This window comes from Solanum verrucosum, unplaced genomic scaffold, assembly GCF_900185275.1.
Source record: "Solanum verrucosum unplaced genomic scaffold, falcon-dt-bn FXZP01000261.1, whole genome shotgun sequence".
Lineage (NCBI taxonomy): Eukaryota > Viridiplantae > Streptophyta > Magnoliopsida > Solanales > Solanaceae > Solanum > Solanum verrucosum.
The window spans coordinates 164973-190594 of record NW_026019969.1 but is presented as its reverse complement, the minus strand read 5'-3'; the positions used below and the strand labels follow the sequence as shown (position 1 = coordinate 190594).

General features: G+C 29.0%; 5 protein-coding genes across 5 annotated transcripts in view; 4 read left to right on the top strand and 1 right to left on the bottom strand.

Moving 5' to 3' along the window:
• LOC125815440 (glutathione S-transferase 2-like) overlaps positions 1–25622 on the top strand; it is a 115862-nt gene that overhangs the window by 22471 nt on the left and 67769 nt on the right. The gene's annotated exons all lie outside the window — the stretch shown is intronic.
• LOC125815425 (uncharacterized) overlaps positions 1–25622 on the top strand; it is a 188330-nt gene that overhangs the window by 150521 nt on the left and 12187 nt on the right. The gene's annotated exons all lie outside the window — the stretch shown is intronic.
• On the bottom strand, positions 645–5433 carry LOC125815442 (LOB domain-containing protein 30). Its single transcript, XM_049494911.1, has 2 exons — positions 5008–5433; positions 645–1081 (listed from the first exon to the last, which is right to left on the bottom strand). Exons 1-2 carry the CDS (start codon positions 5389–5391, stop codon positions 665–667), a joined length of 801 nt encoding a protein of 266 aa, XP_049350868.1. The 5' UTR covers positions 5392–5433; the 3' UTR covers positions 645–664.
• LOC125815436 (probable carboxylesterase 9) lies at positions 18659–20331 on the top strand. The gene is made up of 2 exons (XM_049494905.1): positions 18659–18925; positions 19622–20331. The coding sequence occupies exons 1-2, from the start codon at positions 18673–18675 to the stop codon at positions 20329–20331; spliced, it is 963 nt and encodes a 320-aa protein (XP_049350862.1). The 5' UTR covers positions 18659–18672.
• On the top strand, positions 22998–25573 carry LOC125815450 (LOB domain-containing protein 19). The gene is made up of 2 exons (XM_049494921.1): positions 22998–23282; positions 25352–25573. Exons 1-2 carry the CDS (start codon positions 22998–23000, stop codon positions 25571–25573), a joined length of 507 nt encoding a protein of 168 aa, XP_049350878.1.

Genomic DNA, 25622 nt, shown 5'->3' with positions numbered 1-25622 from the left:
AATCCAAAAAAAGAAAGACCTTTGGAGGATATTTGAAGTCTCCTTTTATAATGGAATGGAGCTTAAAATAAAAAAATAGTGTCGTAACTTCAGATCGAAAAAGTAAAACACAAATGGCAAGCTTATAAGCAAAATCTTTTTTCTATCCTCCCTAGATAGAAAATCGAAATTTTAGTCTATCTCGAAGTGAGTGAATTTGCAGGCAAAGACACATGAACCTTACAAGGAGCTAACTTAAATTTAGTCCATAGTCGTCATTCAGAACCTAGCTGGTTCAATTATCTAAGAAGTCAATAATTAAATTGAGAAATAAACTTGAGATTTTTCAAGATAATATTCAAGCAAGAATGTAATCAAAATTCGATATCACCACACACAAGGGAGCAATTAAAAATAAGCATTATAGATCTATAACTAATATTGAATCTAATTAGTATTAACCAAAAAAAAAAGTAGTACAACAAACAAAAAAGAAGGATCAAGAAAATTACAAATAGGGTAAAATTAAAGATTTTTTCATGACTTTGCCTAGGTATTTTTTTTTTGATTAATTAAAATTGAAAACCCTCATTTTTCTTAATTTTTTTTAAAAAATATCTCATGAGTACCACTAATATTTAACATATTATAAGTCAGTACTTTTCAATAAAATGTGTCCTTGATCTCACTTGGTCTGTGGTGGCAAAGCTGATGATTCTGTGCATGGCACTGTTACTGATCCATGTCTATGCAGAAGTTCACGTGCCAATTCTTGAAGATCGCCGCCCCCGCCTCCGGTGGGTGACATGTCCACCGGAGCTCTAGCGCCACCAAAGTGGCGCGGGTCTAGAGGCAGAGGGGGCGGCGGTCGTGGCTGCTGCATTGCCCATGAGGGTTGAACCATTGGGTCAAAAAGTGATGATAAATCATAGGCAGCTGGCAAAGAAGGTCCTGCTGTTGGCAAATCTGCTATGGTGAGTGGTGGCTGTTGGAGCATTGTTTGTGGTTGTTGTGGCGGCGGGGGCAGTGGCGGCGGTGTTGGAAGCTCCAGGGTTGCTAGGTGGGCTTGTAAGTATGAGAGTTCTGCTTGTAAATTCACTACCTGAGTCACATAAATATGGTATTATGTGATGGAAAATTTGATGATAGTCTAAATTAATACTCCCTCCCTTCTAACACAGCATTTAAGAAATACGAGAAGACTTTGTAATGTTTCAAAAAGAGTATGACTTTTTGTCCAATAAAGAAATGTTTCAAAAAGAGTATGACTTTTTGTCCAATAAAGAAATGTTTCATTCTTTTTTAAACTGATTAAACAAGAAAGTGAGTCATATAAATTGAGACAGAAGTACTAGCTATAGCTTATGTAACTATACACCCACGCCCCAAATCCCCTCCCAAAAAGAAAATTAAAGCATCTACTCATTAAAGGTAATGGGACATGAGTTTAAAACTGAATTAAATCGAAATACAAAAATGTGACATTCTTTTTAGAATAGAGTAAGAAGGAGAGAGAGTCATGATATATAACATACCATACCTGGAAAATACTTTCTTACATGATGTGTGAACTCTCACAAAGAGTGGGGATTTAATTAAATAAAAAAAAATTGCTTTAGGTAGCCAAATCAAAAGAAAAGGTACTGCATACTATATAGTCTAAGTAACCATTTTGTAATCATGGAGATGATATAAAAAACTAATTATTTATTTGAATTATTAAGTTCGTAAAGTTATCAAAGCATTCAAAATATATGTTAAAAGGAAAAGAAAATACTGTACAAGAAGTTACATAAAAAATCCAGAAAATGAAATCTGGATCCGCATAAACTCTTTTGATAAATATAGTTCTGGTCAGTGGTTGGAGGCGATTTCGGATGTAGGATAATAATTGAGTTCATAATTAAATATTTTAAATATTTAAATCAAAGTTTAGAATTTAATATAAAATATGAGAAATATTAATGAATTCACATTAACTATACACAGGTTACAAGCCAGATCAAAATGCACACAAAGTAAGCTGAGGGATTATAAGTAATTTGTTGCTATACGATTGCCAAAATTAATCAGGATGTCAAAATTAGCTCATAAAATCATGACCCATTCAGTTTGTATATGTTTGTGCGGGTTAATAACTTTTAATTTTACTAACTAGGCTCATTTTGATCAGCTTAGTTCAACTCATTTTAGAACTGAATCAATTCAAATTGACCCAAAAGAAATTTTATCTAAATATTTTTAAGTATTTTTTTATTTGATATGTTATTTTCTATAATCATACTATAATATTAGGTACTCAAATAAATATAAGAAAATAAACTTTAAATTTAAAACTTAATAAGAATTAATCAGGTTGAGTTATGACTCAGTTTTTAACTCATTTCAATCCAACCTACTTCATCCCCGATAACATTTAAGCAAGTCAATGAGCCGTTTATTTATTAAGTTAACTCATTTTGATATTTTTAAATTCAACTCAAACCGCCTATTTACCCTCCAAAATTTAACCATTAAAGGGCGTGCTTGGTTCTAAAGGATCCATATTTACTTCACATTTTTCATACTGATGCCATTTCTCTAAACCACCAGTAGTTAATGATACACTTCAATTTAAATTATACTCTTCTTTTCAATCTCATAAATTTAAAGATTATAATATAAAACATTAATATGAATAGAATAGTTAAAATCCCTCATAAATTTAAAGATTATAAAGTGTTAATAAGAATAAAATAGTTAAATTCATCATAAATTTTAAAAATAGGTAAGAATATCATTTTTTCTCAATTCATAATTCAATATAGATAAATATATACCCGAAAGAAACACCGCAAATAACTTGGGAAGGAGAATACTTATAAATTTATAAATTTTACGTAATTCAAACTTCAAAGCAAGGACTTGGGGATCGGTGCATTACTGACAAATTCAAGGGAATAGAAATTGATTTAGGTTCTTTCTAAAAGCATAAAAGTCATTTAAGCAAGAAATTATTCCCTCTTCCCAATACTCCAAATCATAAAATTAGAAGAAAGAAATGATTTAAATGTATAAACTTTCAAAGTCAACCAGCAGACACGGAGACAATAATCTTATTAAATCTCTATTATTGAACTACAATTTTAATTAAAAATCATTTAATCCATTTAATAAGATCAAACTTATTATCCCTTATTCTAAAAGCAACTAAAATGTAGTGAACACCAAACATATTACCCTGTTAATTAACGTTAAACAATGTTTTAAAAATGACAAGTTTATCAACAAGCAGACATAATTCACTATTCTAATTAATTGAATTATCAAAACTTAAGTCAAGCTGCTAATTAATAGGCCATACTTGTAACTTACTACTCCCTTAGTCTCAATCTATACTATGCTACACAAGAATGTCACATTTAGAGTTTCTAAAGTTTTGTGTCAAGTCAAGCAATGCCACATAAATTGGGTGGAGCTAGTTCAAATTTAGAGTTTTGTGTAGTAATACACCTCTAATAATAACTTTTTCTTAATAGGTGTGTCAAGTCAATATGGACCAAGTAATATAAATCGGAGAGAGTAGTACTTAAAAAAGAAGCTTCTTTAAATGTTTATTATTATCCTAGTTGAGGAGTATCGGTTTCAACATGCTTCTTAGAGAAACAACAAAAGAGTGGTCATTGTCCCTTGTGCTAAAAATAACCAAAATGTACTTTAAAGAAAGAAAACTAAAGCTATTCTATTTCTTTTTTCTTTTATAGAGAAGAATATTTCTATATATTTCCATGAATTTTGAACAACAAGAAGAAGATTTTATGCCGACCATTTCCTTAATAACAGCAAAATTGAAAGAGGTATGGTAAGAAAAAAGTAGAGTCACTATTGCCCACATCATCATCATAATTCATAAGTGAATCAATCAAAACAACTTCTTGATTTCAGCAAAGTTTAAAACTGTTCCCTAAATGTAACACATCATGGTCCATTTCCCCTTTGTACAAGAAAATCTTGTTCAAGATCTAGTACTATTCACTAGTGTCAATATATATTATCTTCAATCACATACTATATTATTCCACACAAAAATGTTGGAGACAATTTTACATATGCCAACTCAAAATCTTAAAACATACTCATATTGTAACCTTAAGAAGAAGTCTTTTTTAACTTACTTTTGACAACCAATGCCAGATCCAACACCATGTTCCTCAATTAATACGAAGCTAAGCTTTATTTCTTACATAACACTAAGGCCTAAAAGCTGTCTCGTTTCACTTATCTTGAAAAAAAAGATGGAACTTGTCAATGAATAAATTAAAATACTCCATACGTTTCAATTTGTTTGTCTGTTGTTGACTTGACATAAAGTTTAAGAAAATAAAGAAAAACTTTGAACTCTTGTTGTTTTATACTAAATATATGTAAAATGTAAGGTCTTAAACATGAAGTAGAAAATTAGAATGAAAAAGTTGGCAAAAAAGAATTTAAAATACTTTTTTTTTTTAAAAACGGACTAAGAGGAAAAATAAGATAAATAAATTGAAACGCATGGAGTAATTTGTTTTCAGGATCATCGTAATCTTAACTCTCATTGAGCTAGAGATTTTTTTTTTATAACTGCAAGAATACGTTTCAGAGTTTCATATTTGTAACGCATGGAGAGAAATGGTTAAAAAAATAGTAATATAGATTCTTGAATACGCAAATGAGATTAAGCCTTGTATTTATCTACAAATGAAAACATAAAAGTGGAAGTAGAGTGAAGGCATTGATAAATCAGTTGTTGAAAAAAGAAAAAGAGATCTAAAAGAAGAAGCAAAACGATTTGTAACGGAAGAAGAGAAGGGTGTTTTTAGTTTACCAACTTTAGTGATAAGACAGACTCAACAAAAAATAAAAAACTATATTGTTGTGAGGACAAATGAGTCTTTTTCAAGAAACAAAAGTTTCATATGATCTAGCATTAGCCAAATTGTAATAGTGATCAATCATGTAAGAAACCAAATCACGAATTTAAGTTATATACGTTGACAGTTTAATACTGACCTGTTGCTGAAGAGCAAAGATATGAGCAACGCAACCATAGACGGGGTCTCGGAGTCTCGCTTGAGCTTCATAACAAATGGTGACAACCGCATCAAGTCTCTTGTGGACAGGAATATGAAGGAGAAGTTTAGAAACATTACTAGCTCCAAACACTTTGTGTACAGCTGCAAAATGTGCCGCACCTTGTTCCGAATCAAAATAAGGTGCAAAAATGCAACCGGCAACACACTTTCTTCTCAAAAATTTACAAGCACCACATGGCCCTCCACCACCACCACCACCACCGCCGCCTCCGCTGCTAGTACTTCCACTAGTCCCACCACAAACTCCTCCACCTGGGGCGGAGACACCACCGGTGCTACTACTAGGATTATTTGAGCTCATTTTCTTTGATAATTCACCTCTTTTGGAACATAATTTGAAGGGGTTTGTTTGTACTTTGTAGAGAAGAAGAAAAAAAAAGGATGTGTTGTGTAACACTAGGGTTTGGTTGGTGGTATTTGTTGGTTTTAATTTTATTTTTTTAATAATTTAAGTTAAATTTATGTTGTTGTAGAAGTAGTAGTAGAATATATTTAGTGGAGGAAGCTAAGAGGAGGGGAGTTTTAAACACTAAATGAAGTCTTTAAAGCCACGCGATGAAGCAAACCCCATTTAGCTGCTTGCGTGAAGCAAACATGCGATAAGCCAACTGCCTTTTTATTTATCTTCCTTCCTCTCGTGAATGTTTGGCCTTTGCTAGCCTAGCATTTAGCAATTAGCATTACCAACACCCACCTCCCTCATGTCTTTTTTTCTTTCCTTTTAGTTATCTATATTTATTTTTGATGTAATACATCCAATCTTGCTTTATACTAGAAAAAAGGAAAAACATTCATATATGACACTAACTTACAAACTAATTATATTATCTTTCGTTTCAACTTGTTTGTTTGATTTTGACTTAATACAGAGTTTTAAAAAGTATAGATTACTTCTGAATCTTGTTCATGCATGGTCTTAAACATGTTATGAGACGCCAGAATTAGCGAGTTGTCAAATAAATGAAGAGACCCCCTATTTGAGTTTAATTTACAAGAAGTTTCAGAAAGAAGAAAAGACTTTTGAGTTGTGTTCATGGTCTTAAACATGTAATGTGAAAGTAGAATGATTGAGTTACTAAAAAAAAAGGAAAGAGACGTATTCTTTGATACTGGTTATAAAGAAGAGTAAGACAAACAAATTAAAACGAGTGTATAGAAAGAGAAAAAAAGAGATGTTGAAACGTGTCAATGGGAGTGTCTATATTAGCCTTTCTGTGCGTGTTTCAAGCTGCGTAGAGGGAAAAAGACGCCAACTATATCTCTCCCTTTCGACGTTGAAAAGGAATTCATTCTACCTCATCTTTTCATTCTTTTTTTATATTAAAAAAAAAAGTTACAAATAGAAACGGCTTTGTACTCTTTTTCAATACATAAAGAGTTTGTTGGAATGACATAATTACCTAGAAAGCTACTTCGTTTTATCATTTAGTACTTTCAAGATTTGTATATTCTTGAGTTTAAGGTATATTATACCGACCATCTATATACGTGTACGAATTTGTAATTTAGAAAATAAGATAAGTTACATATGTTAGAGTGGGTAAAAGTCCCACATTGATTGACGAATGGATTAGTGGTCTCCTTACATGGACTTGGACAATCCTCCCCTCACGAACTAACTTTTGAGATTGAATTAGGCTCAGGTGTCATATTTTTACAACATACATTAATAACTAAATATACTCTTGATGATGTGAAAAGTTATTTATACTGAAAAATATTGTATTTAGTATTTATAGTGGGATTTAATTAAAGTAATGGAGATTTATTATATTAATGTTTATATGAAAGATGTCAAGTTTGTCGTGAAACTAAAAAGGAAAATATGTGAAATGAATAAGTGAAAGAAGAAAGTAACAATTTTGTATTAAAAATAACATTTGTAGCAAAATCATTATCTTGGATTTTTGTCCATTGTCTAACCATATCAAGATTTGCTAAAAGTTGGTATTGCAGCACTTTTAAATTATAATGAAAAATATGTATTATATTGATATTGACAGCCATCATTTTGTTTTAATTTTAGATTTTCTCATTCAAGTGACTAATAAATTTTCTAGATAAGTATCTTACCCAACTTTAAGTGAAGTTCCATCGATTGTATTTTTCCCCTTTGTAGAAAAAAAAAATCGGACGACTTTAAATACGTATGAATTAGATTAACCATTTAAAAAACATTGTTCAGGAGCAGTACTTTTATTTGTTTTTTATTTAATCTATTAATTATATATCAATCATATCGTGTCAGCAAAAAATAACCAAAATGTATGTTATCAAAGAACACTATATTCATAGAATTACCATTTAGTTTCACTGTGTATCTAAAGTTATTTAGATCAACAAAGATTGTGTTGGAGTGATAAGTACTCATTCATCCTTAAACAAAGGTCTTGAATTCGAATAATAGATATGGAGGAATTTTCCAACACGAACGTGAATTAGTTAAGCTTCAATATGACAAATACATTTAGTGGAAACTGAAAAAAAAGAAGAAAAAAAAAGAGAAGAAGATAAGGTTAGGCTATGCCTATCTGCACGCTTTTGATTCGAAATAAGTACTACTCCTATATGATTGTCCTAATAATTTAATGATGAAGATTAATGTGAATCGATACGCATTATGACTAATTTAAAACTTAGATGCTTACTTGGTTAAATTCATGATAAGCCAATCATTCACGGCACAAATTGTCAATGACATATAAATTTCGAAAAATTGATTTTATAGATCACTTACATTTTTTTAATTTTATGTTCCTTTTATTAGAGAATTTTTTTTATACGCTTAAGAGATTTGAAAAGACCATTTCATTTTGTAAGTCGTCAATAGATCCTAATTGCCGATAACTACCCAATTAAGATTATGCATTGATATTTTAATCTATAAAAGAGAACTGTTATAAGTTATAACAGTAAATTAACTACAGAGGAGTATATAATTTCTTATATTGTCGATCTATATATAGTTAATTAATCAATTGAAATTTTACCGTTCCCACTAAAAATGTTTTAGGGAATATCTTGTAAATTTATGGTATATAATTCAAACTGTTTTCATTTTTGCTCAATTAATTTCCACTTCATCAATTGGGTTGACTAAACTTTATTATGATCATAATGGAATGCATATTCTGTTGGTTTAACTCGTAATGTTAACAAATTAAGTTGTAATTACTTTTACAAAGAATTCCATATTTGTCGTAAATGAATAGACACGTCACTTCTAAAAATGAAGAAAAGATGAGCTGAAAAATTATTTAGGCTGTTAATTCCTGTACTAGTCATCTGTCCTTATATAAAAGCTTGTAAGACACAAAATTAAAAAGAATTTTTGTTATATATATATCGCCAAATATTCTTTATCAATATCAACAAATTCTTACTTATAATTTCTAATTATATATATTTGACTTTTATATTAATTAATATGGGCAATACATCTGAATTCTTTCATCAAAAAATTTCACAAATTTAATGAATTATTACGCGTTAAGTTGTTCAGTTATCAATATATTATGTTGAAAAAAATTTGTTACTTTATGTTCAAGAGTAATATAATTATAATTACAAGTAGTCTAAATATAATATTTATATATAGAGAGGTTAAAAACACATAATTTTAATTAATTAAATATTTAGTGTTAAATATTTTTACACTTATTAGGTACTTTCTAAGCTTAGTATATTTTCTCCTCTATTAGAAGAAAAAACACTATCATTGCTTTTCTATATTCATAAATTCATTCAACATACTCGTGAGTTCTTTAATCATGGATAATTTTAGTAGCTTTTCTAATGTTGTTAGAATATGATAATTACATCTTAATTTTCTTGTGAACTTTAATTTTGTCAATTGTTTCTTATATAATCTTTCACAACATTAATTTGTCAAACATTTTTTTCTTATCAAACACATCCTTAGTCTCGAAGCACAAGGAAATATTTATTTTAGATTTCTTACCTTATTAATTTAACTCATTTTTCTGATTAAATCAGTTCCCATAAGCACAATTTACTTAATCAATCAGTTTAAAATACATTTTGACCCAAGATGATGAAGAATATTTAAAAGATCAGTTTTCTTTAAAATAAAATAAAATATTAGGTGGATGTCGAATGTGAGTGATTACATGCATATACTAGTGAAATAGATGAAGAGAGTGTTTGGCAGGAAGGGAAGTGTTTTTTATCCATCTTTTTTTATAAAAAAATTATAATAATAATGTTATTTTTGTTTATTGTGTTAGCATTTGGCAAGTAGGCATTTAAACTTGTGATATGAAATAGTGATCTTAAATTAGTGTTCGGATATGCAGAATCATAATTTCAAATTTCAAATTTTTCAAAAAGCATGATTTGGGATTTCAAATTGTTATTTCAAATTCTTTAAATATAAAACTTGACCCACAATAAATTCATAGTCCGAAGAACCTATCATGATTTTTAAGAACTTGAACCATGTGAACAAGGCCATATCATTTAGATTTTTTCAAAAAAAAAGAAGAAGTGTATGTACCATGCGAAAGAATTATATTAAAGAATAACTCGTTACTATTATTGTTAAACAAATAGATCTTTGTAGTATTATGTCTATTTGAAAATTTGTGATCACAAACATTAATCCATAAAAAGGAACATAGAGATATGCGATTTATCAATGCATCGCCTTAGGATATTCCGATATCTTATTTATGAACTATAATTTGCTCATTTTGTAAGATTGTACAACAATTGAAAAAAAATCGATTGTGTTTGAGAAAAAAAAATCCATCTTCAGAAACTAAATATATTGTTTGTCCAAACAAAACTTCAATTTTAAATTGATCTTATTTCAAATCGTGATTTCATATTGCATGTCGTCCAAACAGCCCCCTAGGTGACTCAAGCTAACAACCTTCGGATTGAAAGTGAAGGGTGCTTAATTTGAGACAACTATTTTTAGAATCAAAATAAGTAACTAAATAAGTAAAAAATGTAACGAGAAGACTATATTTTTAGCAAAATAGGTGAATTAATATATCTATTAACCTCTTTTGCGATGATTCAACGATATATTTTATCTTTTTCGTTGTAAATATCACAATAAATGATTTGAGAAAGAAGAACAAGCAAAATATACTATAAGAATAGGGAGTGAGGGGTCGAGATGGCGAAAGGATAGAGCTTGTAGCCTGGGTCTATTAGTTGGGCGGAGAGTTAGAGGAAACAATGAACTTGAAATGTTACGTATAGAAGTACTTGTTTTCTTCTACTTCGGAAAGTTACTTTCCTCGTTTCGATGAATTTTTTGTTGAGAGAAAATATTTTAACCAATTTAGCACGAAAATATCGAAAAAAAACATTTTCTAAATTTGAAGGGAATTGTGTGTAATTAGATAAAAATGTAGGAGTAGATTGTCAAAACAAAAGAAGAAGAAGAAGAATAAAGTCAAAAGGGAGTGTTCGGCGTTCAAAGGACCCTGCGAGGCGCTTCATTTGTGTCTCCAGTAGGAAATTGCCACGTGGATTTCGTGATGCCAAAACGTAACGGCCACAGTACATAGATGATCTCACCAGTCACCACATTTACAACACCTTTTACTATAACAGTAAAAATGAATCTCTGTAAAAACAAACACGTGATTGGACAACATTTTGAATTGGTAATGTTAGTATTAGTTATATCGATATTCTTTCTTATATATTGTTTTATTTGATTTATTAGAAATAATAAATTTTGATGTTTGCATAACTTCTATAAAAAATGTTTGTTTTTAAAAATACTCTTCACGTGCTTTAGCTTTGAAATATAGAAAAAAGGTAATTATGTCATTAATCCATCTAATGCACGTGTTAAAATCCTTTGTATTACTAATATATGAAATTCTATGATATTAATTATATTTACTTTAATATTAATACTACAAATAAAGTAGAAAACTATTTGCGGTTAAAAGATTGTGGGTCAAAATAATTCGTACAAATTGTAAGGAGGGTTAATGAGAATCAGTAACAGTAAGTAACGGCGGATGACCGCGCCGTCCGATTTTGTCTAAAGCGTGTGATGTGTGAAGGAAGCAAAGGCTTTTTAAAAAAAATAAAAAGCATATACAAAATTCTGGATTTATATAATGAGGAACAAAATTATATAAATTAGAAAAATTATACTCTCTTCGTCTCATTTTATGTGGCAACATTTGACTGGGCACGGAGTTTAAGAAATAAATGAAGACTTTAAAATGTTTACCAAACTACCATTTAAAAAGTAGACTCATTTTTCTCTCTCTTCATAAATGCATTAGAGTATTATTTTAAGATTAAGTGGGATCAACAAGGGTAAAAGAGGAATTGTACCTTTAAATACTTATCATATTAGAAAATGTGACATTCTTTTTGGGACTGACCAAAAAAGAAATGGTATCACATAAAATGAAATGGAGGAAGTATAAATCAAACGAATAACAAAAATTGAGAAAATTATGTGAATTATAATTTTCTTAACCCATAGCGTGTTATTCTCCATAATTTTCCCTTTTTGGATCCATGAATGATGTGCCACGTATTACTGTGACACTTGGTTAGATGACCGATTGCTTACGTTAAAACAGTCTGTTTTCACCAAACACAAGAAGCTCAAGGTATAACTCTGACTACTTGACTCAATTCATTCAACCACGTCACTTTTTAATCACTCCTTTTTTCTTCTTTTTTTTCATAATTGGAAATTACTACTCCCCTTTCTACTTTCTTAAGTAAAAAAAATAATCAGACTTATAATGTTCTGAATACATATTTGAATATTTAATTTTAAATAATATATATTTAAATATTAAGATTTTATATTAAAATTTAAATATAAAATAATAAAGATGGTTTTAATATTTGAAATTTTCAATATTAAATTTATATTTATTAATTATAAAATTAAAATAAAATATTAAATTGATATAATTCTATATTAATAAAAAATGAATAAAAAGTATATGGTAATTCGTATTGGTGATGGTTAGCAGTGGTGGATGAAAGTGCCAACTAAGAAAGGTGAATTGGTTGAGATAGTTGTATGTTCGGTAGTAACTAATGATGATAATGGTTGATGATAGCGGATAACAATGATGGTTGATAGCAATAATTGGTAACGACGACTTATAAATATTAATTCATGTTTATTGTGGTAATTGCATAAAAATAATAAGAATTAACCATGAACTTCATCACTAACTAAGAATAATGATGAATTTTGATATTTAACTATAAAATTTGTATGTCATTAATTTTCTATCTTTGGTTGTGATGATTGGTGATAAGAATTGTAAATGATGATTAGTGATGGTAATTAGTGACCATGGTGGGGTAGGTGATGTGATGATAGTTAATACTGATGGGCACGGTCAGCAGTGAAAGCTGGTGAAATGGCGGTGAACTATAATATTTTGTATAAATATTTTAATAAAGTTAAGATTCTATTGTAAATATTAATATTAATCATTCAAAAGTAATAAATTTCATAAAGTGATTGTAAAATAATAAAAGATTAAACTTAACAATAGGACTTAAAAAACAAACAAATTTAATTAATAATTGAGATCTAAATTCTGAAAACTAATATTCTGATATTCATATTTCAATGCCTGTTGATTATCTTATTTTTATTCATATATCACCAAAGCATGTATATCTATTTTTCGGACAAATTAACAATCTAAAAATTGATCTTGAACTTCCTGACCACCAAAAAAATACTAAAAGAATACTATAAATTATGAAATGTTCATTTTATTTTATTATAAGCTTTGGAGAATATTGGACAAATTAATCTCATCGAGAAGAAAAATGGTACGACCTTAACAACTCTGTATCTAGAAATTAACAATTTCAAAGCTTTTAATTTGCAACTATGCCTTGACGTCCTTTCTAAGTAAAGAAAAAATGACGTTATTTTAAGCTTTTATTTTATATTTTTTTGTCGGTCGGTTGCTACTTTTTTAAAATTATTTAATATATTTTTTATCCTTTTCATATAATACTAGCCCTAAAAAGGTAATTAATCCAACATCTTGCTAATAAATTTGCTTTCTATGTGTAAATATTATATACATATGTACAAAATATCGAAACCAAAAATAACACAAAATAAACACTAGGACATAAAAAAAAAACTTTAAAATCATTACAAATTAAATTAACTCAAATTATATTAATAATAGGTCGATATTTCTTGCGCGAAAATATTGCCTAGACCATTGTTTTTAGGGTCATGCAAGGAATTAAAAAGTTAGCCATTCATGCAAATCACAAACATCCCTTTCTTATAAAAGTTTAATTCCTAAAATTTAAACATGGTTCATATTTCTCTTTCTTTAGTGGTCAAAAAAGCAAAAAGAATAATGTATTATTACTAGCTTACTAGACTTTCATTTAATTAGTTCATTGATCTATATTTGGATGATGCTATATACTATTATATATAATATAATAATGTTATGTCCCTACAGGCTGCAAGTTTTCTTTGATATAATGTGTAAAGGTTTTGATTCTCACTCGTGTGGTCAAAACCTAGGAAACATAAACAAATGACTTTTATTTAATTTTCATGATTTTCTATCAGGTGATTACTATTTTTATTAAAGTTCGATTAAATTTGTATTTACGTCGAAATGTTCTACGAAATATAGATAGAGCCTCCTAACAAAGGTTATTTTATATCAGGTGGGGGACTTGAGCCCGAGATCTTTGTAAATGATGAATGAATACTTATCGCTGCATCAGAACTCTTGTTGATACTAAGAACTTTGTTTGTATAAAATAAAATTGAAGGTGTATTTTTTATTTTATGTGGACTTAAAAATTAAAATGACAAATTTACCAAATTTCTGGAAAGAAATTGTGTTTTAAATGACAGGATGTCACCCCGACATACGGCATGATAGCTATTAATTGTAAAATCAGTTTGTTTTATGTAGCTTTATTTAAGAAGAAAGCTAATGATCCATATTATTTAGTGTAAATAATATAATTAATTATTAATATTAAATTAATTAAAGGTACTGAATAATTAAAGGAGTCAAAGTAGTAGTAACAAGGCTACTTGAAGTTTTAAAGTATTGCTAATCATGATTAATTTTTTTAATTACAACTTTGTGACAATAAAAGTAGATTTAGTCAAGTGATCAGTTCCTTCGACTTATTTTATGAGAAAATATTTGAGACCAAGTGATCAAGAAAACATGTCGTAATCTCATTTAATTTTTAAATAAAAGAAATGTGCGCGTTAATATATTCTTTTTTATCAAAGGAAACTAAGGCGGATCTAACAATGAATTCATATTCGATAATGAATCCTTCATGGAAGGAAAAAGGTAGTTGGGTGTGTGGTTTTAACCCTCAAGAAATTGAGAAAGTTTCAACATTAAATAAGACTTCATGAAGTTCAAAAATTTGCTGGAGTTTTAAAATCAAGAAAAGATTCATGCGTTCAGAATTTTATAAGTTCAAAAATCAAAGAACAATTTACAAGGTGCAAAAAATTTGTCAGAATTTCAAAATCAAGGAATGATTTTTGAGGGGTCAACCCTTTATAAGTTTATTAGTGTTTTAAATAGTAATAATTTTGTCTAAATTTATTTATAAATTTTAGGAATCACATAGTTTTAATATGAAATTACAATTTATCCCTGAAAAATAAAAAGAAATCGGATACATTAAAAACTAGCTCGGATATATTATAAAATAAATCGGATACATAATATGTAGCTCAGATACATTAAAACTAGCTCGGATACATTATAAAATAAATTGGATACATAATATGTAGCTCAGATACATTAAAAACTAGCTCGGATACATTATAAAATAAACCGGATACATAATATGTAGCTCGGATACATTAAAAACTAGCTCAGATACATTATAAAATAATTTAGAATTAGGAGAGAAATAAGGAATTTTAGAGGTTTTTATAAATAGAAGGGAGTATTAAAAATAAGGAAAACATAAGACGTGTAGTTCAATAATTTTTCCAATTTATTTTCGCATTAAGTTATGACTATTTTTCTATTACTTTTCAAACAATTGGCTAAGAACTCATAGCAAACTCAAAAACTGGTGTTGTTTATGGACATGAAACTTTAACGGGCTTAATCTAAAGGTGCAATTGACTAACTTTGGGCCTGAAAATTTTATGGGCTTAACTTTCATATTTGGCCCATTTTTCGAAACTAATATTGCAGCCCACTGGATGTGCGCAGCAGAAGCCCACCAATGATCAGAAATTTTACTAAATGGCCCTTTATATTTTTTATTTTTTTGCAATTTTAAATTTTTTAGATCACAATGTAAATAGGAAAAATCACCCCATATACACATTTAAGAGTCAATATTACAGGTTTTAAATCTACTTTTAAAAAATTCTTGCTTATAACAGTTTAATTACGGGTTATAACATATCACTAATTATTTATAAATTAATTAAATTTTACTTTATTAAATAAGTAATTTTTATTTTATTTTATATTATTATTAAATTATTAAATTATTTAAATAAAGAATACCCCATAATTATCTCTTACACAATTATAGGGATTTATATTGATTATTGTTCCTTTTTTACAGTTACAAGTCACACCTCCACACCCCACCAAAATCCCTCACCCCACAAGAATTTCACGTTTAAAAAAAAAATAAATCATCTTTCATCTCTTTCATCCATACTCCATTGAAGCCGGTTTTTCAACATCTAAAAACCGATTAGGAGAAATATATTCTCGATACAATCAAAATAAAAGGGCAGATCTCTACTTGTGAGACATGGACTTTCAATGGGGTTTAAAGGATTTTTGGTGTTTTTGTTGTGTTTACAGGAAGACTTGTTTTGGAGTTGAGTGCTTTGAGGCTTTTCATGTGAAAAGGTTCTTTTTTCTGATTTGGCTGTAGAATTTCTGGGGTTTTCTTGGGACTGACGATTTTACCATAAATTTAATTATGTGAAGGTGAAGGTGAAAGGGTTTAGGGTTTATCTATTTTTGCCCCAAAATTGTTAAAGATATGAAGTTGGAAAAGGATGTTAAAAGGGAGAGGGTGATGGATTTTATCAGTTTTACAAATCTAATTTTATTTTTTTTTTTGAAAAAAAAGAACATTTTTCATGAGGAGTTAATAGTTGACAGAAAGGAATTATATGTCGTTTGTGATCACAGGTGTAACTGATTTGGCTTAGACCAAAAAGGTATGATCTTGATCTTTCAATTTGTATTATATAACATATATCTATGCATGTGATGTATGGTGTTTGTACAAATTCTTGTTTATGTATGATTTACATGATTTTGTTTGTACATTTTTCAAAAGGAAAAGATTTACATGATTTGTTTCTTGTATTAGTCCTCCAAAAGTTAATTGGGTTTTTTATTACATGAGATATGGTTAAATCAATTTAGTAGATTTTTTTGTTAAAATTGTTATATTATGCATATTATTGGTATGAAAGCTGATTTAATAAACGATTTATGAATTTTGTTTAATGTTGGCATGAATTGGTGTAAAAGTTGGTATAAAAATGGTATGATGTATTACTTATATTTGGTGTGAAACTAGTTTAAATCTGGTATAAATTGGTACACAGTTTAGAGGAAATCTATTATTTTTTTTCAAATTATTCTCATTATGTCTACTAATCTGGCATGAAACATGAATTATATTGGTATGAAAGCTGACTTAATATACGATTTATGAATATGGTATGAAATGTGTTTTAACATTGGTATGAAATTGATTTATTGCTGGTATGAAAGCTGACTTAAGTTGTGTATTATTTTTATCAAAAAATGGTATGATATCAGTGGTCCAATTATGTGAATTGATTGTAGTTTGTTAAATCACCCATTTTTTTTGTATAAATTATGACTAATGTTGGTATGAATTGGTATTTTCTTATAATACCTATTTTTTTTTATAATAAGAAGATTTCTTTTTCAATTTCTCCAACTAGGTTGATGGCAATGCGGAAAACAAAGAACGATGATGGCGCGATCACTGAGAGTGAAATAACTGGGATTGTTGCTAGCAAATTTGATGGATCCCGCATAGCAAAAGAAATACTCCAAATACCAGCAATTATCCTACACCAAGACTACGGAGATCAAATTTGAGATAGTTGATTGCAGCTTAGACTCTTTTGTATTTCATGTTTTTTTTAACTTTTGAACGATATATATTTGTTTTTGATACAACTTTAAGTATTGAATGATATAGAATATGCATTGTTTTCTTCAAGTCAGTTTTCAACTACATATGAATTATAGATTGACTCTCATAATTTCAGGATACTAGTTATATACAAACTACATATCAATTGGTTATAAATTTCTGGATATCAGTTATATACAAACTACATAGCAATTGGATTCATACACAATTTAATTTTGATATTTAATTGGAGATCAAAATGAACACCATATAATTGGTATCCAAACTGTATATAGTTGACATCCATCAGATTTCTGAATTAATTTTAACAAATTAGAGTGAATTAAGGAAACTGAATATTCTTAATTAGTTTGAGATTCCTTAATTCATGCTAATTAATAATTATCTTAAATTAATTCAAATTTTATTGACACCCCTATTTCCGTTTTTTTTTTTCATTTTTTCCTTATTAATTACATATTATTAATTAATAATAAAAAACCATAAATAGATTAATCATTTATTAAATAAATGGAAATTGATTTTTAAAATCAGATTTTTGAATTAATTTTAACAAATTAGAGTGAATTAAGGAAACTGAATATTCTTAATTAGTTTGGATCCCTTATTTCATGCTAATCATTCATTATCTACAATAAATTCAAATTAAATTACAGCCCATAATTTCAATTTTTTACTTTATTATTTCTAATTCCATTTTTTTAAAAAATTTTCTTTTATCTTTTATTTATTTTTTAAGTTTTTTCCAATTAATAAAAATATATATATATTTTTTTAACTTGTTATAACCTGAAAATTTTTAATGCTATAGCTTGAAAGTCTAAATCTACTGTTATAGCTTGAAAATAGTACTATAATATACGTCATATATGAAATTTACACAAATAAATATTTCATTTGACCAAATAAAATTTTGTGAAATAACAGTATACCACAGTAGAAACTTTTATAAACTATTACATAAGTTTGACAATAATCTAATAATTTATTTGTAAAATTAAACAACCAAGGGTATTTTTTCAAGGACCATATTTGCACAACTTCTTAGAATATGAATAAAACCTAAAATTCATAAATAATACTTTTTCAGGGACCCTATTTGCTCTCATTTTTTTATTTGTAAAATGATTTTAAAAAGGAAAAAAAAAACTCTACCTAACCACTAGCCACTAGGAACATCCAAAAGAATTGGTCAATGTAAAACTAGCAAACATTTATACACAACCAAAATCCACTTTTTATGTTACAAGCACAAATTTGTCCGAAAATCAAGGTTGTACTTGTTATTATGACATAGGAAAAAAAGCTACTAACAACATTTTATTTATTTAATTACGTTGTTAAGTAATTAATATTTTTGGTTGAAGTTACTCACAACTAAATAAGGTAGGTAGGTAGCATGTCAAAATTTGATCCATATGAACACCTTAATGTGGTGTTAAACCAAGATGGAAGTATAACTCGTCTTCTTGATTTTCCTACAACTCAAGCCACTGGTGATCAACATCATCTCCCTGGCCAAGCTGTTGTTAGCAAAGATATTACTTTAAATGAAGAAAAGAAAACATGGATGAGACTTTATCGTCCAAGTAAATTACCCTCCAATGACAAATCTATCGCTAAACTTCCTATTATAGTTTATCTTCATACAGGTAGGTCAAAGGCAGATTCAGTATTTTCAATTTTTTAATGTTTTAAATACTATTGAATCCCCATTACGGTTTTGAAATTACGAGTGATCATAATCTATATCTTCCCCCTTTTGCTTTATTTTATATGTCTGATTTGACAGAAGCTGATCCAGTATTTTAATTTAATTATGAGTACGAAATTTCAAAAAAAAAATTTACCACTAAAACAATCACCTTGTTTGAGTTATGGGTTCATAGCTCTCTTCTTTTTTTTTCTTCAAAAATTTGGATAGGATAAAAGTTATGGACTCAATTGAACCATAACTAAATTGTTGGATCTGACCCTACATTAGACAAGATGCCATATTTAATAAAATATATTAGGGAGACTTTTTTGAATTTTGTGATTTAAAACTAAAACTTTCTATAATATATCAAAATTTTCTTTAGTTTTAAACATCTCATATATACAAAATGTTCGAATTTATTGAATATAAAAGTAAAACATTTTTTCAAATAGGCTAAAAAAAACACATAAAATTAAAACAAAAGGAATATTTATCAAATTTTAGAGATACTTTTATTCTAGTTATGTTAATACGTTTACTTTATTTTCTATATTTTGTAGGAAATTTTAAGTCATGTTAGATATACAAGTATCGTACTCTTGTGTGTTTATTTTATAATATTGGATTGAGACGAGTTTAAATATGTCAGGAGGGTGGATTCACTTCAGCGTAGCAAGTACAATAATACATGAAAGTTGTAACCAACTATGTAGCGAAGTTCCCTCCATTGTTGTGGCATTGGATTATGGTCTAGCACCCGAAAACAAGCTCCCATCTCAATACCACGACACAGTAGACGCGGTTCTTTGGATCAAGAACCAAGCGTTGGATCGCGTTAATGGTGAAAAATGGCTAAGGGAATATGGAGATTTCTCAAGGTGTTACCTCTATGGTGTTAGTTGTGGTGGTAACATTGCTTTTAATTCCGCACTTAAACTACTCGATAAAAAATTAGAGCCATTACGTATTAATGGGGTCATATTGAACCAACCTTTATTTGGTGGAAAAATGAGGACAAAATCAGAAATGAGATTAGCTACAGATCCATTTTTCCCCTTACCAGTAATTGATGTGTTATGGGATTTTGCTTTACCAAAAGGGACAGATAGGGATCATAGGTTTTGTAATCCAATGATGAATGGGCCATATAGGGACAAGATTAATAAACTTGGGAGGTGTTTGGTTATTGGATTTGGAGGGGACCCTTTGGTTGATAGGCAACAAGAATTTGTGCAAATGTTAGTCAAGGAAGGGGTTATGGTTGAAGCTAGATTTGATGATGTTGGATTTCATGGAATTGAAGTGGTTGATAGTAGAAGAGCTGCTGCTATTATTAATTTTGTTAAGGAGTTTGTTTGATTATTGATGCATTCTAGGCGGTGCACTAAGCTCTTGATATGTAATATGTGACTAGCGCATCAGAAATTAGTTTGGTGTACGCCTGTATTATTTAGTATTTATGTAAGAGGTTGTTATACTTTAATTTAGTAAGTGGTATTACTGGAAGTTATACAATTGATCTTGTTTATTTTTGTATTAGTCTCTAGTTTGCACATGTTCTGTGAAAATGTTATAGTATATAATGTTTTTTCTATTATTCACTATATCTCTATTTTTGTTTTCAAAATGCTTTGATATATGTTATATGAACGGAGGTCGGAGGGTCTTTCAAAAATACTTTAACTACATCATAAAAGTGGGAATAAGATTTGTGTATATTTTAGCTTTTCTAGACTATACTTATGAGATTTCACTAGATATGTTATTTTTGTTAAGACTTTATTTTAGCTCTTGATTAAAAATTTGATTTCTAGTCCTACTTATATTTGATCAAACCCATTTCATCTATAACAAATTCACATATCTCACTTTTCTTTTTAGTCAGCTTTAATAAAAAGAATGTTTTTTTCCCGCAACTTATTAATTCTAACTTTCTACATGACATGTCGAAGACCATGTGATTAAATGACATATTGATACACTCTACATATTTTTAATTTAAGATCACATTTCAATTTTATTTTTTTTCTTAAATTTCATGTCACGTCAAATTGAAATGAGTGAAATATGTGTTTTTAGTGTCTTTGACCCAGGACTAATCAATTACTCCTAAAATGCGACCAACAATCCCACAAGTAATCGACAGCAAAAAGTCTCACTTCATACAGTAGTGTTACATGCATATATGAAATTGTTCATAGATTGAGGGGAAAAATAAACAATCCTCATTTTGCTTTCATTTGTAATTTTTTCTTGTTAACTGTAGTAATTAATAGTGGTGAAGATTGAGTGTGATTTATGATTGAAATGACAATTGAAAAAGAAAAATGAGGTGTTGGGCCGAAGTATTGAGTAAGAGATAATTGGATGGGATGTCTGTCTGTACCTCCTTTCGAGTTACTCAACACTCCAACAGTGCCTCTGCTAATTCATTAAATACTACAACAGTACAATTCTGAGTGTAAAAGTATACGTAAATCTTATTTATCTTTTTTATTTTTATTTTTGACGAGTAGGCGATGCGATACAAAATTATGCTTTTTATCTTTCAATCAGATATTAATTAGTATATTGTTTGGAGGTGTTTGAAGAGCTCAAAATGACTTGCACAGAAAATTCTTTCTATATTTGACTTGTGTCTTCGACGGGAATTAAACCTGCGCATGGTGAATTCATAATTCAATGTCTCGATCCGGTTGGCTACTTCGCCCCTCTCCATCTGATCGAAGTCACTATCTTCACAATTTCAGTTCTTGCACCAATCATCCAATAATGAACACGATATCACTAATAATTGTGATGTAGGTAGAAAGCGTTCTATTCACCAAAATGAGAATTTGAGCATGAACCTGGAACAATCGGATTCTTAAAATAAATATCAGATATCAAGGGAAAAAATCAAAATACAATAGTATAGGAAAAAAATGAGCTAATTTTTTTTTTTAAAAAAAAAAACTGTTACTCTCGTCCTCATGTATCAACTCCCTCTAACACTAGTACACATGTTTGCTTCACGCAAGCTGTAGCTTCTCTCCCCTTAATTTCTGCTTCTTTCTTTTAGCTTTGCTTTAAAGTTTACACCAATTTTATATTATAGGCAACCCAAAACTCAAAAGGCCCACGTTCCCTCTATTTAAAACATTCTTTTATTTCTATTCTATGATTAGTAATATAAGAAGGGTTAATTTGCTAACATAATCTTATCCCAATATTGAAGTTTGTTTTTTTTAAAAAAAAAAAATCATACTTAATGTTGTATCTAAAAGTAAAAATTTAAGTAGTCTAGCTATTCTCACAGGCCATCATGTAAATGTACAATTTATATAAAAAGAAATGGAAGACCATACAAATAAAATTTCAATATGATCGTTTAAGCTATAAAGGTTATCTCTTCCTGTTATCGCAATAATCGTATCTTAATTTCAAGATTATATGAATCTTATATTTTCCTATGAATCCACCAAATAGTACAACAAATTTCTTACCTTGCATATAACGTAGGAACCGTTTTATAGCTGGTTAGAGTAATGTAGATACTAGTTATGAGAAAATTGCAAATCAAATATTGTATTAAGTGTGTCGAATTTTATACATAGCAAAAAAAACCCATAAAAATACCACCAAACATCGTATTCCTCCGTTGCAAATGTTTTTACATTCTAAAACTTAATATCAAATAAAAAAAAACAAATTAAAATATTACTTACGCAAAATATAATACTTGCATAAATAACTTAGCTACTAACCAACTACCGAACAACCTCAAAAGTCTTTTGTTTAATAAAATATGGTTGAAGGGAGTAGCATAGCTGTCTATCAAGTGACCCACCACCAAAAGCTTATACTAACATTTTCTTATATATACTATTAAAAACTACTTCCACTAACAAACAGCAACAAGCAGTAGTCCTACCTACCTTTTGATACAATTATAAATAAATATCTTTTTAACTCTTCTTCTTCATCATTCCACATACCCCACAATTAAAATTTGAAACACTCACACTAATTAATAGTAACAAAATATGAGCAATGGTAGTGGTACTGGGCCTTGTGGTGCGTGCAAGTTTCTTAGAAGAAAATGTGTGAAAGGTTGCATATTTGCACCTTATTTTGACTCAGAACAAGGCATGGCTCATTTTGCTGCAGTTCATAAGGTGTTTGGTGCTAGTAATGCATCAAAACTATTGCTTACTATTCCACCAAATAAACGTCTTGAAACTGTTGTTACACTTTGTTATGAGGCTCTTGCTAGAGTTAGAGACCCTGTCTATGGCTGTGTTGGTCACATCTTTTCCCTTCAACAACAGGTAATTCTTTCTGAATCTCAACTCAATATTTTTGTTATACAGAGAGTTGCTCGGATGGTAAACTCTCTCGCTTCCAATACCAAGATTGTTAGTTCGAGTCACATAAGCAAAAAGGGTTGAAGTTATATACACCTTTAGTTATTAGTGTAACGATCATGATCTATGAGTTTTATTGTGAACTTTTAAAATTACAAATCTCATAGTCTTATATGAATATTTACTTGTAGATATTTTTTAGGTGATTTGATAAATCTTGAACAAAAAACCTCTTAATATAACTTAAAACTCTTGATATCGTTTTTATCTAGTTAGTATTAGTACTAAGAATAAGTGATAGTATCTGTGATGTGATCTAAACTAAGTGTTCTACTTTCATAAATTAGTTTTGAGTTATTATCTCTACTAACTAATGCATATTATATACTCAACTCAATTTTTATATGTTTGGTTAATTTTTTTTATTCAGTTTAAATTAGAATGTTTTTGTTGAGAACTCTTTAATTTTAACTTTTTATCTGACCACAAGATTAAAGAATATTTTGATACATTTTACATTTTTTTAACTTAACATTATAACATTCGAAAGTCTTACTATTTACTTTTTAATGATCTCTCTATCAAGTCAAAATCTGAAGTGAGGGAGTACTATATTTATATTTCTTTGACAAACTCGACCAAAAGAGAAGTCGAATATTATGATATTAAAAACACTTGCATGTGTGGAGTTTGAAAACTGAAGGAGCATGAAAATATTGGAATATACCTTCTTTTTTTTTTATCTTTACACTCAAAATATTTTACTTTGGTTTTACCAAAAGATGTATTTTGACAATAAACTCATTGATTATTTAAAGATAGAAGTTTTTTAAGTTTTCAGATCAAGGGTGGTACTAGTTAATTAAATATTGTTGTAATGCTTTGTTTGTATGAGCTGATTATCAATAGTGAAAATATGCCCTTTTGAATATTAGCGCTGAACACATAGCAAAAGAGGTGTTTGTGAAATCCATTAACCTATCAAGCTCAAATTCATTTTTATCTGTCCAAATTTAGTTTAATCTGCCTATTTGACGCCCTAGTGATGGACACAATGTAAGAATTTGTTGATGTGGACTTTTAGATGTACATAATATAATGTTTTGTAATTGCTTGCCGGAGCTAACAAGCAACCCTGCCTAATCAACTTTAGCAGCTCGAGAAATATTCAATACATCAATAATTTGACTCTCTTTCTTATTCATTTGTTGTTTTTCATGGAAGTTTACAAAATATTACCTTGTCTGTTCCTAGTTATTTGTTCACTTTTCAATTGACACATTTATTAAGAAATCAATTAATGACATACTGAGTTTACCATTTTATCTCTATTAATTATGAAGTAGATGAAAATTTTTGCATTTTTCAAAGTAATTAGTCATTTAATTGACGATATAATAGGTAAAAAAAATTGTACTTTTTTGATTTGTCAAAACGGACAAGTAATTAGGAACAACTATAAAAGAAAAAATAGACAAGTAATTAGGGACAGAGGAAGTACTAACAATGCCTAGTGCATGTGATATTCCGTAATTTGACTCTCAAAAATATGTGACAATTATTTTGAGACGGGAAAGAAACACATTATTATTTGGCCTTTTTATTATAAAGTTTCCTATAAACAAGAAGGTAAGTGTAGAATATAATACTGGTTGCAAGTGAATCTTATAATATAAGAAAAAAAAAATGTTGACTTCTTATGAATGAAATTAGACTTTTCTTCTGACAGGTAACTTCTATGCAATTCCACAAATTAAAGTATCTTGATCTTATCATTTAGCACGTGAAATAAGTTTATAATATATGGGGACTTTAAATTAAACTAATAATTTTATCATGATAGAACTAGCTAAGGTAATATTCATGATATCTTTGGTTTTATTTCAAGTCGTAATTACCCTAAGTGAAAACGTACAATCAGTAGGTTCAACTAAATTCACTATTTTAATTTTTAAACTCATATCCACACCATTTATTGTTATACAAAAATGATTACTAACTAGATCATACATACCTTTTGTGCTTGTGTTTAGGCTGTGACATTGCAAGCAGAGTTGGCTTACGTTCAAGCTCGAATATCGACCCTGCAGCACCACCACCACCTCCCTATGCCACCACCAACGCCATCACAGGCAGAGGTAGCAGCAGCATGTTGTTCTAATTTATCGCCATCGGTGTGTACAACTATGGATCCTTCGATAGATATAACAGACTTGTGTAATGTGTTGGATCAACAACTAGACAACTCTATGTGACCTAGCTCCATATATACAGTTAACTGTAACACAATTCGTCTCTAGACTT

Excerpts from the sequence above, each read along its gene's own strand:
- LOC125815436 (XM_049494905.1), top strand. The coding sequence starts at position 18,673 with ATGTCAAAATTTGATCCATATGAACACCTTAATGTGGTGTTAAACCAA. Across the intron at positions 18,926-19,621 it reads TATAGTTTATCTTCATACAG|GAGGGTGGATTCACTTCAGC; the intron begins GTAGGTCAAAGG and ends TAAATATGTCAG.
- LOC125815450 (XM_049494921.1), top strand. The coding sequence starts at position 22,998 with ATGAGCAATGGTAGTGGTACTGGGCCTTGTGGTGCGTGCAAGTTTCTT. Across the intron at positions 23,283-25,351 it reads TCTTTTCCCTTCAACAACAG|GCTGTGACATTGCAAGCAGA; the intron begins GTAATTCTTTCT and ends GCTTGTGTTTAG.
- LOC125815442 (XM_049494911.1), bottom strand. The coding sequence starts at position 5,391 with ATGAGCTCAAATAATCCTAGTAGTAGCACCGGTGGTGTCTCCGCCCCA. Across the intron at positions 1,082-5,007 it reads TCTTTGCTCTTCAGCAACAG|GTAGTGAATTTACAAGCAGA; the intron begins GTCAGTATTAAA and ends TATGTGACTCAG.